At 40.0% G+C, this 11,887-nt stretch overlaps 3 protein-coding genes across 4 annotated transcripts; 1 reads left to right on the forward strand and 2 right to left on the reverse strand.

Annotated features, from left to right (window-relative positions):
* The first annotated feature begins 205 nt into the window (after positions 1-205).
* On the forward strand, positions 206-4,213 carry LOC103522065 (cysteine--tRNA ligase, cytoplasmic). The gene is made up of 7 exons (XM_008486018.2): positions 206-445; positions 888-1,088; positions 1,620-1,769; positions 2,178-2,344; positions 2,749-3,013; positions 3,229-3,384; positions 4,085-4,213. The coding sequence occupies exons 1-7, from the start codon at positions 284-286 to the stop codon at positions 4,211-4,213; spliced, it is 1,230 nt and encodes a 409-aa protein (XP_008484240.2). The 5' UTR covers positions 206-283.
* Positions 4,212-5,691, reverse strand: LOC103520917 (DEAD-box helicase Dbp80; the record flags this gene model as incomplete). The annotated part of the gene is made up of 2 exons (XM_008486016.3): positions 5,184-5,691; positions 4,212-5,047 (listed from the first exon to the last, which is right to left on the reverse strand). Coding segments are annotated over exons 1-2 (1,185 nt in total), but the record flags the coding sequence as incomplete, so codon positions are not given.
* Positions 5,692-6,992: 1,301 nt separating this feature from the next.
* LOC103520918 (peptidylprolyl isomerase domain and WD repeat-containing protein 1-like) lies at positions 6,993-11,683 on the reverse strand. 2 transcript variants are annotated; one of them, XM_026831846.1, is made up of 6 exons: positions 11,360-11,683; positions 10,203-10,333; positions 9,457-9,554; positions 8,403-8,558; positions 7,865-8,046; positions 6,993-7,514 (listed from the first exon to the last, which is right to left on the reverse strand). In XM_026831846.1, exons 1-6 carry the CDS (start codon positions 11,573-11,575, stop codon positions 7,371-7,373), a joined length of 927 nt encoding a protein of 308 aa, XP_026687647.1. In that variant the 5' UTR covers positions 11,576-11,683; the 3' UTR covers positions 6,993-7,370. The 2 variants fall into 2 exon arrangements, with proteins under 2 accessions (XP_026687647.1, XP_008484239.1); XM_008486017.3 differs by lacking the exon at positions 11,360-11,683 and adding an exon at positions 10,827-10,855.
* Positions 11,684-11,887: the final 204 nt, after the last annotated feature.

Here is an 11,887-nt window from a genome sequence, read left to right on the forward strand (position 1 = left end):
TTGACCCCGCCGGGAATCGAACCCGGGTCTCCCGCGTGCAAGGCGAGCGCAGTGACCACTACGCCATGGGAGCTGATTAAAACTAATATGTAATTGAAGGCCCGGGTCTCCCGCGTGCAAGGCGAGCGCAGTGACCACTACGCCATGGGAGCTGATTAAAACTAATATGTAATTGAAGGAAAAAAAAAAAACAATGTCTTTTCGATTTCAGGCGTATTTCAACAACGACTCGTGGGTTCGTTACTTCCTACACTCGGGTCACTTGACCATAGCCGGCTGCAAGATGTCCAAGTCTCTCAAGAACTTCATCACAATTCAGGACGCCTTAAACAAACACACTGCCAGACAGCTAAGGCTGGCTTTCCTGTTGCATGCGTGGCATCAGACCCTGGACTATAGTGATAATACGATGGAAATGGCTGTCACCTATGAGAAATTACTTAATGTAAGCTCAGAGATAAGAAATGATAACACTTTTTAAAGAGGTTTGATAGAGGGAATTGTAACTACTAAGGTATTATCATCCTGTCTTCCTTCTCTCTTCGAAGAAGACAGGATAGGAGAAAGCTTATATGAGAAATGTTGTAATCTGGTAGGCAATGTACCTATGCTTTGACGTATAGTAGCACTTGGTACGCTCACTAACTTATTGATTTGAGCGGGGCGGAGCGCTACAGTGCGCTTCTTAATATTATGTTGGATTGATGATGCTCTCACGAGCGAAACATGTCTGAATAAAAAATAAAGTGAAAATCAAACCATACCTGTGAAGTGTAATAGTTATTTATCTTTCTCTATCAACATGGACCTTCGCAAAGTTACTGAGACATCAATCAAGATATGTTGGATTGTAACACTGATTATCCATTTCACTTCCCTATCCACAGGAATTCTTCCTCAACGTCAAGGATCATATTCGGAACTTGAAATTTCCCGCCACCACCGTTTCCTCGTTTGAAAAGTGGACGCAGGCGGATCTCGAACTCTCGACCCGCTTCATACAGACCAAGAACAATGTCCACGCCGCTCTGTGTGATAACATGGACACTCGGTCCGCTTTGGACTCGATACGAGATTGTATATCTCAGGTATGAAATAACGAGGAGGAATTTTGAATTGTGTTGAGCATATTTAAATGCTTGTCACAAATATCGTTCCCCGATTATTACACCCAGATAAATTTTATGACTTGACTTGAACTCCAACTACCAACCTCCAGATCCAAAGTCTAACGCGTTAACAACTGCACCACTGAGGTTGGTATGAAATAACAAGTTCTAGTGGCTTAAATTTTCTGAACGATTTTTTTTTTTAATGTCCAAAAATAATGTAAACAGGGTACCTACCTACCTAGGTTTTTTATTTAAAAATATATAATTATATATTTCTCTGACCTTATTACATCTTTTGATTATTGAATATTTCTTCAATTATTGGACAGTGGACACATAGGGTTGAATTTAATATGCATCTACCACCACACACCTACGTAATTCAGCGAAGTCTCATCTTTCAAGACTTTGACAGTCACTAAACACTTCCTTGTAATAACGCGCCTTGGACATATACATAATAAAGAATAAAATCATTCACTTTTCCCCCTTTTACTCTATTCACAGGTGAATATTTATCTACGAGGCACCCCGAATCAGTTACTTCTGCGAGACATTGGAGCGTACGTGACCAAAATTCTCACAGTATTTGGATGTATAGGAGATGTCAAAAACATCGGATTTCCTCTTGGTGGAACGGGAGTGGAAAGCACCAATGTGAGTCCTTTGCAAGTGTTACATGTATCTTTTTACTTTCTATAATTTTATTTTAAGAAGTGTGTACTGCACCAGAACTAAAGAGAAATAATGGACTCTTGAGTGGAAGGTAACCATTAGACAAGCTTACTTTTTTTCACCCTTTTCACTGGAATTTAATCCAGTTCGAGACCCAGTAACCCAGTTTAAAAGATTAAATCCACGGAAATCCAAAGTTAAACAGCCAGCAGAATTATTTGTCCCCTAGTGATCCCCCGTTCAAAACTAAAGGGTGGGATTAATGCTTGGAGCATAATGGAGTATTATTTTCCATCCATTCCTTTCTGCATGGCAATCTCTACCTTTGGACTAAACAGTTTTTCTTTATTTCTTTTTTCTAATACATGTTTGTTTTGTTCTCTTCTTCAGCTGGAGGAGTTGGTTCTTCCTTATCTAACGATTCTATCGGAGTTCCGGGATAATATACGAACGGAAGCCCGCCTGATTAAATCCACGGAAATTCTGAACCAGTGTGATAGACTTAGAGATGAGGTGCTGCCCAACGTAGGTGTCCGATTAGAAGATATAGAGGGTAAGTAAAAAAAAAAGTTTTTTAAAAGATGAGTGTGTTTTACCGCCGTTTTTGTTTCGTAGCAATGAAACAACTGCTTCATTAAACGCATGTGGTCTGTGTCGTAGCATGTCCATCCCTTAGTATGTCCCTCGTCAGATGGGCGAGAAGAGACACACTACTGCCCATTTAGGTGCTGGGTCAACACGAGAACACCAGAAAGTAACCCATTGAAATATTTGCAATCAAAAAACGAGTGCAAATTTTTGTCCATGGTAGGATTCGAACCCGGGGCCTTCTCTATGGCGAGCAAGCTCGTTACCACTGGGCCAGCATAGTCGGTAAACATTGGGTGCTGGTTTATTGAGATATTTGGAAAATCCTACAATGCTGCAGTGAGCACCAAAGTTGTGATATAATAACACACAGAAACGGCATTTATTTATTTCCCCTTTGTTACTATCCCATTCGCAGGTCGGAAACGGTGCGCTGCGCTCTCGATGTGCTGAACACCTGCGCAGTACTACCCCGGGCCCAGCTCCTCCTGTGTCAACAAGTGGAATTACCCGAGGACACGCCCATAGTGGGAATGAACATTGTGTTGAGTGCGGCTGAGGGCGAAATAGTTTCGGATCCCGATGTGCAACGAGCCGCCCTGTATTTACTCATCACGTGTATTTATGCGCCGCTCAAGGTAAGATAATAATATAATAGAATATACCTTGTTTATCCTGCTCGAATGAGACTAAAAAGTCCCTTCACCCCAGCAGTCTAAACAAGGTCTCGTGTATATTATAGGTTTAAGAACATTATGCATACTGTTCACGTCAAAAGACCTTCCTTAATTATGTCTGTTTGTTGTTTACAAATGTCTGGCTTAGTAAGAATATACTTTCACGTTGTTTTCAGAATCAACTTGGACCCCCGCCCACGCCCAAGACCCCCACCAGTACCCCATCGAGTAGGAAATCCTCACAGCTAGCTCTCACACCCAAACCGTCCAGCAAGAGTTTGGACGAGCAGAACGTAGTCACCAATTGTGTCCGATCCAATAATGGCATTATGGTAAGAGTTTTTTTTTATGACAAGTTGAATACACCAGTTCGGTTGGAGATAAATAAATAAACTCTTATTTGGTGGTCATTAATGGCACAATACATACTTATAAGTTTAGAAAATATACAAAGAGTAATCCTATACCTATGAATATATCCATTATACATGAAGTATTTGTAAGTTCTGCCCATTTGAAAAATATGCTCAAGGCCAAGACCCCGATTCAGCAACTACTGAGGTATATCGGTTGGAGATATGTACCGAAATAATTATGTTAGAAGACCCCTCAAAACCATACCTAAAACGCCCCAAAAACTATAATTCAAGAGGATAAGGAAAGTCGTGTGATAAAGCCATGTTATGTTAGAAGGCCTTTTAAAGAGCCATACGTAAAACCCCCCAAAAACCATAATTCAAGGGCCAGCCACTCACTATCAGGCCTACCTGATACCTGATGAGCACACACACACACCATCAGGTAGACCTGACGGGTACACCTGATCAGGTCCGCCTGTCAGGTCTACCTGATGAATACTCACACTATCAGGTAGACCTGACAGGCGGACTTGATCAGGTGTGCCTGTCCGGTCTTCCTGATAGTGAGTGGCTGGCCAAGAGGATAAGGAAAGTCGTGTGATGTTAAAACCAGATTTTTTTTTCTTTTTTAATGAGAAAAGGAGCTCACTTGGTTCGTTGAATTTGTTTCCAGGTCCTCCTCAATCTGATGACAATCAAGACCCCGATCACAGATGCGGACTCGATTAGAGGTCTGGCGTGTCGTGCCCTGGCAGGTTTGGCTACACATGAAACCGTGCGTCAAATTATGAGTAAATTTTAAACTCACCTTCTCTAAATCTATCTAGGATGGAAAGTCTTTGCTCAACAGTTAGTTCACCAGAGAGTAAGCCTACATTCAGTCCTTCTTTGGACATTTTTTCAGCTAACCATGCAGCAGTTTTTCTTGTATGACAGAATATCATAGCTTGACCAATTGTGACAACTCCATAAATATTGGACACAGCTTCAAACTTCTCATCAATGTTTTTACACATGACATAATGTTGTTTGATATTGTCAAGTGATTCTTCTTCACGTTTCAATTTGATGATCAAAGGGTTGGGTACCATATCTTGGGCGAATTCCATAACTTCCTTGTCATAAGTAGCAGAGAACAACATAATTTGACAGTCACTTGGCAGACGTTTCTGAATACGAATACTGAAATCCTGGTGACCTTGGGTAGCAATCATCACATCAGCTTCATCCAATACAAAAACTTTGATCTTACTCAGATCAAAAAATCTGTATTTCAGTCCCCAATCTAAAACTTTTCCAGGAGTACCAATAATTATTTGTTCAGTAATCTTTTTGTTTCTTTCTAAATTTTCACCACGGACAGCATATCTCACCGAGAGATCTGTGATATGTTTCCCCATTTTAGCAACAACTTCTCCAATTTGAATTGCTAGTTCATAAGTTGGAGCTAAACACAAGACCTGAGGTTCTTGAATGCTGGGATTGACTCTGCTAAGCATGGTAAGAGTGAATGCAGCAGTTTTACCAGTACCAGACTGAGATTGTGCAATCATGTTGTGTGGAGGATCTGCTAACAAGGTAGGTAGAGCTGTTTCCTGAATTTTTGATGGCGCATAGAATCCCATTTCATAGACTCCTGAAACACAAAAATAACACAAACATATTACCTATTATTTTTAATTGATGAAATAGTAACCAAGCCAAATTGATTGCAGTTAGACTCATATGTTACCTACAGAACCTACTTGAAGAAGATGAAAACAAAAACATACCTTTAAGCAATTCAGGCTTCAAATGTAAAGCTTCAAAGGTTTTGACAGAATAAAGTGGACTGTGTGGATCCTTCCTTTGAATTTCTAGTTCCTGTTTGCTTTCAATCAACCCTCTGCGTACAATCTTTTGTAAGAGGGACTTCTCTGCAACGGACAATGGCTTGTCCTCCTCATCTTTATTGCCAGGTGCACTACTGTCAGGGGATGATGGGGCAGGTTTTGCATCTTCTGTTGGTGAGGGTGTATCTGCCTGCTTCAAGTTTACATTAGATAAAACATCAATAAGATCATCTGGCTTCAAAGCACTTGTATTCTTTGTTGCTGCAATCCAATCACTCAAAGAAGTCATGTTTTCTGTGGCACAAGAAACAGACCTCAAGTATTACTTCTATGGAAGGTTTAATAGTAAAAAAAAGGTCTATTCTTCAATCTACAAGTTCAGAAAAGTACAAAAACTACAAAAAAATGACAAAAAGCACAAAATGCACAAACCAGTCACATTTGAGAAAAATTCAAAATTTCGCGCGTCAAAAAATTTGAGCTGCCGTAGTTTATGCGCATTCGCGGTTTGTGTTCATGCGCAGTCACAAAAGGTGTAAACGCGGCCTTCAAATGTTCATGTACTGGAGCGCGAAATTTTGAAAATTATAAATTATCATTTTTGTTTTTCTGTAAAAAAAAAGCGGTGTAAATGTCAATGAAGAAAGTGTCCTACTCCTACTGTAGATCTATTCTTCACTTCAATCTACAAGTTCAGAAAACTACAAAGTGACAAAAAGCACAAACCAGTCACATTTGAGAAAAATTCAAAATTTCGCGCGTCAAAAAATTTGAGCTGCCGCAGTTTATGCGCATTCGCGGTTTGTGTTCATGCGCAGTCACAAAAGGTGTAAACGCGGCCTTCAAATGTTCATGTACTGGAGCGCGAAATTTTGAAAATTATAAATTATCATTTTTGTTTTTCTGTAAAAAAAAAGCGGTGTAAATGTCAATGAAGAAAGTGTCCTACTCCTACTGTAGTAAAAAGAGGGATTAGTGATCAGGTTAATTGTAGTGTATGTGAAAATGTCCACAAAATCTAAATCTAAACACAACAGCCTACTGTAGTAAAAAGAGGGATTAGTGATCAGGTTAATTGTAGTGTATGTGAAAATGTCCACAAAATCTAAATCTAAACACAACAGACAGAGTAGCAGTGAAGACTCTGATTCAGATAGCAGTAGTAGTGATAGTGGTGAATCAAGCAGTTCTAGTACACAGGACAAGTCAACTAGAACGAAATCTAAAGCCAAAAGTGACAAAGATCAACCTGATCGTACGAGGAAAGAGAGCAGACATGACAAAAAAAATTGGGAATTACCAGAGTAAATTAAAAAAGTAAAAAAAAAGCTGTTTAATTTATTTACCTTTCCGCTTCTTTTTCTCCGGTTGTGAACTAGAGGCAATGGGTAAGGGTCCAAATACTTCATCTTCTTCCTTGTTTTCTCCTCCCTCTTCTATTGGTCTTTTTCTTCCATCTCTGCTGTCTTCATTGCTACTGCTTGAACCAGAACTGTTCCCATCAGTTCTTGTTTTCCCTTGTGTTTCTTCTTCACTGGTCTCAGATTTTTCATGTTCTTCCCAATTTTTTTTGTCATGTCTGCTCTCTTTCCTCGTACGATCAGGTTGATCTTTGTCACTTTTGGCTTTAGATTTCGTTCTAGTTGACTTGTCCTCTTTTTGTCATGTCTGCTCTCTTTCCTCGTACGATCAGGTTGATCTTTGTCACTTTTGGCTTTAGATTTCGTTCTAGTTGACTTGTCCTTCTGATGTGTTTTAATAAGGACGAAACGCTACCTAGTTAGCCTGGGAGGTAGAGAGTCTACTTTCTAAGCGCTAGATCACGGGTTCGATTCCATCCGGGCCGGATTTTATCCTACACGGATAAGGTTTGTTCTCGGAACGGCTGGCTTTCTTCTATCCTGTATTTCCTTCTCTCTTCGATTTCAGGACGATAAGACCTTAGCTGTTACAGTTCCCTCTATCAAACCTCTTTTTTTATCTCTGACAGATAAGATTCATCCTCGGAACGGCTGGCTTTTTCCTAACCTCTCCTCACTTCAATTTCGGACCATACGACCTCTGTTACAGTTCCCTCTATCAAACCTCTCAAACAGGTACAGCTGGTACAGGTTAAGAGTTTGATTTCTACTTGACACTAATACTGATGACTTGGATATCATCATAAGGCTGATCTGTCTTGTGATTAGTCTTCACATTGCTGATATTCTGTACAACTTCCATGCCTTTGGTGACACGCCCGAACACTGTGTGTTTATTGTCCAGCCATGGCTGTGGATCAAAATAAATGGACAATACGTAAATAATAACCTTTTTCAGCCAGTCTAGTTAGTTTGGAAGGGACTGACAAAAAACGCCAACTCTACAGAAAAGGTTCGTTCTCAGAACGGCTGACTTTCTCCTATCCCGTCCGTTTTCTCCGTCCGATATCAGCATCTTCTTCTTCCTAGCCTTTTCCTAATTAAATAGGGTCGGCGTTTCTTGTCAGTCTCATCCAGTTCGATATCAGGATACCACAAATTAATATTTCGAAGGGGCTGTATCACTCTCAAACTCGTGACTTTCTGCTTGGTAAGCCAAGCAAAAAAACAATGAAATTATCTTCATCCAGAGAAACTTACCGTGGGTGTGAGTGTAATGAAGAACTGACTCCCGTTAGTGTTGGGCCCTGCATTAGCCATGCTGACAGTATAGGGTCGATCGTGCTTCAAATGGGATTTGAATTCATCTTTGAACTCGCCACCCCATATACTTTGTCCCCCTGTGCCCGTGCCTGTGGGATCTCCAGTTTGAATCATGAAACCTGGGAATGGGAAAACGGGGGACTTATTGAAAAGGGCTGAAAAATGAAAGAATTCGTCTACAAGTTCAAGGAGATATTTTCCAAGGAAATAATACCAAACAAAACGGTAGTATTTCCTTGATAGTATTCGAAACTAAATTTGGTAGTAGGTACAAACCTACACTTTTTTTTTACAGTAGTAGGGTTTCCTAAAGGAACTCTTAATAGAGGTTTGAGGCGAAAACTGGCAGGTGCTCGCTTTTAATCACCCAATAGGGATGGATGGACTACTTAAAAAATAAGTTAAGTATAATAATAAAAAATGAAGTTTCACTCAACCACTTTTTTCACCTGTGAGATTTAGGAACCAAACTGACCTTTGATAACACGATGAAAAATGTGTCCGTTGTAATAGTTGTTCTTGCTATGGACACAGAAGTTCTCCACGGTCTTAGCACACTCCTTGAACAGCTGGAGGTGAATGTCACCCATGGACGTGTGAATAATGGCCGAGTCGTACAGAACTTGCTCTCCTGAACAAGAGAAAAATAGTTGTGGTTAGCGCGGTGGATAGTAGATTAGATCCAGAGGTAAATGTTTCAAATACTTCGAGTACAATTTAAATTCCGAATTTTCAAGCATCAAAGGAATGGACCTAATATTTTTTTAAAGAGGTATAGATCTTAGTAGCCAGTCTAATGAGCTTGAAGAGTAGCACACCTGCCTTGAAAGTGCTGGGTCGCGGATTCGGTTCCTGCCCGGGGCGGAACCAAACACAAATACCTACAAGAAATTACAAAGGGTGAACATTTTTGCCCTCAACCTCTATTGTTCTATTTCCCTGAACAAGAGAAAAATAGTTGTGGTTAGCGCGGTGGATAGTAGATTAGATCCAGAGGTAAATGTTTCGAATACTTCGAGTACAATTCAAATTCCGATTTTTCAAGCATCAAAGGAATGGACCTAATATTTTTTTAAAGAGGTATAGATCTTAGTAGCCAGTCTAATGAGCTTGAAGGGTAGCACACCTGCCTTGAAAGTGCTGGGTCGCGGATTCGGTTCCGCCCTTCCTGCCCGGGGCGGAACCAAACACAAATACCTACAAGAAATTACAAAGGGTGAACATTTTTGCCCTCAACCTCTATTGTTCTATTTGGTCATCTCCTTCTCTCTTCGATTTATAGAGGACAAGACAACAGTAATAATTACAGTTTTCTTATCAAACTCCTTACAAAAAAAGCACCAATATAGATAGATCTCAGAAGCTTTCATTGTTCTTACCTGAAGCCTCAGTGGCGGATATAATATCCTCCTTGGATGCCTCCTTCTCTCTTCGATTTATAAAGGACAAGACAACAGTAATAATTACAGTTTTCTTCAAAAAAAAAAGCACCAATATAGATAGATCTCAGAAGCTTTCATTGTTCTTACCTGAAGCCTCAGTGGCGGATATAATATCCTCCTTGGATGGTTTCTCATTGAACACATCTCGATCAGTCTCTGGACTTTTGATGTCAGCTGGTTCTCGTCTGAGGAAAAAAAGAAGAAATTCTTAATAAGAATGTTTTTTCCTTTGAATTCTTAATAGCTTAAGTAAGCAATCATGTCTAAATCTCTGAAAAAGGAAAGGTAAGGTACCTGAATCTCTGAATATTTATTTATTCAGACTTTATTGGTTGATTCAATCGACGCAAATACCTACAAGAAATTACAAAGGGTGAACATTTTTGCCCTCAACCTCTACCATTCAACCCTGATATCACCAAGTTGTTCCTCTTTTACTCTACTTTTTCACAATTCTATTTGAGGTCAACGATTCCCTCTTGTTCCTTTGAATTCTTAATAGCTTAAGCAAGCAATCATGTCTAAATCTCTGAAAAAGGAAAGGTAAGTAAGGTACCTGAATATCTGAATATTTATTTATTCAGACTTTATTGGTTGATTCAATTAACACAAATACCTACAAGAAATTACAAAGGGTGAACATTTTTGCCCTCAAACTCTACCATTCAACCCTGATATCACCAAGTTGTTCCTCTTTTACTCTACTTTTTCACAATTCTATTTGAGGTCAACGATTCCCTCTTGTATTTTACCTCCCTATTTTCGTCGACCTAATGATCCTTATGTACAGTACTGGCGTAAGAGAAGTAAGCTAATAAAAGAGCCAAACATACCTTGAGAATAGGTAGAACCTGTTCTTGTTGAACCCAGTACAAAATAGAGTAGGATCTGGTTGTATCGCCTCCAGAGTTGGATTCTTGGCTGCCTCCATTTCTAGGGTAGTGGCTGCCTTACGCGTTTTCACCTGAATTAACACAATTCGTAATTTGTTGTTGTTTCAAATGTCGATGTCGGAAACGTGGCCATTAGGTCATCCTCTTTGTTATTGCCATGTTATCATCGTAATTTATACCAAGACAGAAGTCACAGAGATCTATGATATCAAAGAGATTTGCCATAATTATAGGTATCATAAATTATTTGGTCATCACAGCATTACAAGGCTCTTGTGTCCACGCATTGTCGACGACCGTCGATCGATGTGAATTTATTGTGAATCGATGTCGATCGACAGCAGGTCGAATATGTGTGGACACACCTTTATAACTCATCTTAAGTTATTTTGCAATTCAAATTATTTTAGGCTTCAGGTACACTCCATTTGTCAAGGGTCTAGGTTTGCCTTGCCCTTGGGATCAATTTAATTTGAATAAACCATTTACTGATGAAAATTTGTAACTAAACATAAGTTATTGTCACCACTGATTGATATTCCTTGACCATTTAATTCAACCTACCTTTCCCTGGAACAAAGACAGGTGGAGAAGTCGCACACAATTCGTAATTTGTTGTTGTTCAAATGTCGATGTCGGAAACGTGGCCATTAGGTCATTCTCTTTGTTGTTGCCATGTTATCATCGTAATTTATACAAAGACAGAAGACAGAAGTCACAGAGATCTATGATATCAAAGAGATTTGTCATAATTATAGGTTTCGCAAATTATTTGGTCATCACAGCATTACAAGGCTCTTTTAAGGTGTGTCCACGCATTGTCGACGACCGTCGATCGATGTGAATTTATTGTGAATCAATGTCGATCGACGGCAGCTCGAATATGTGTGGACACACTTTTATAACTCATCTTAAGTTATTTTGCAATTCAAATTATTTTAGACTTCAGGTACACTCCATTTGTCAAGGGTCTAGGTTTACCTTGCCCTTGGGATCAATTTAATTTGAAGAAACCATTTACTGATGAAAATTTGTAATTAAACAATAAGTTATTGTCACCACTGATTGATATTCCTTGACCATTTAATTCAACCTACCTTTCCCTGGAACAAAGACAGGTGGAGAAGTCGCAAATTCTCCGGTTTCCCGATGAATCGCACGCACTGATTTGTAACAATATTGACGAACTTGACTCCCAACATCGTCGCGTAGAGAACAATAAACCCGGAATCATCAAACAGCACATTGCTCAGACTGAGTTGCTCGGATTTCTCCAAGTCCCTCTCGGTCGCCATGCGTCGACCAAACTCCATGTTGGGTAGCTGCTGTTTGGCTTTCTGCAAATCCGCGAAGCGCGCTAGAGATTCGTCGTACACTCGGGTCAGCTTGCCGGAGAGAAAGGAAAAGACGCGAACCTGAAATCGTAATCGTAAGAGAGCTTGATGAACATTTCAGTTTCCAAAACCGGCTCCGTTTCCGAAAGTTTCAACTCCGCGAAGCGCGCTAGAGATTCGTCGTACACTCGGGTCAGCTTGCCGGAGAGAAACGAAAAGACGCGAACCTGAAATCGTAATCGTAAGAGAGCTTGATGAACATTTCAGTTTCCAAAACCGGCTCCGTTTCCG

The sequence above is a fragment of the Diaphorina citri genome, unplaced genomic scaffold, assembly GCF_000475195.1.
Source record: "Diaphorina citri unplaced genomic scaffold, Diaci psyllid genome assembly version 1.1 scaffold4255, whole genome shotgun sequence".
Taxonomy (NCBI): domain Eukaryota; kingdom Metazoa; phylum Arthropoda; class Insecta; order Hemiptera; family Psyllidae; genus Diaphorina; species Diaphorina citri.

Excerpts from the sequence above, each read along its gene's own strand:
- LOC103520918 (XM_026831846.1), bottom strand. The coding sequence starts at position 11,575 with ATGGAGTTTGGTCGACGCATGGCGACCGAGAGGGACTTGGAGAAATCC. Across the intron at positions 8,559-9,456 it reads ATCCGCCACTGAGGCTTCAG|GAGAGCAAGTTCTGTACGAC; the intron begins GTAAGAACAATG and ends TCTCTTGTTCAG. Across the intron at positions 8,047-8,402 it reads TTTTCATCGTGTTATCAAAG|GTTTCATGATTCAAACTGGA; the intron begins GTCAGTTTGGTT and ends TCCCATTCCCAG.
- LOC103522065 (XM_008486018.2), top strand. The coding sequence starts at position 284 with ATGTCCAAGTCTCTCAAGAACTTCATCACAATTCAGGACGCCTTAAAC. Across the intron at positions 446-887 it reads CCTATGAGAAATTACTTAAT|GAATTCTTCCTCAACGTCAA; the intron begins GTAAGCTCAGAG and ends CCCTATCCACAG. Across the intron at positions 3,385-4,084 it reads GATCCAATAATGGCATTATG|GTCCTCCTCAATCTGATGAC; the intron begins GTAAGAGTTTTT and ends ATTTGTTTCCAG.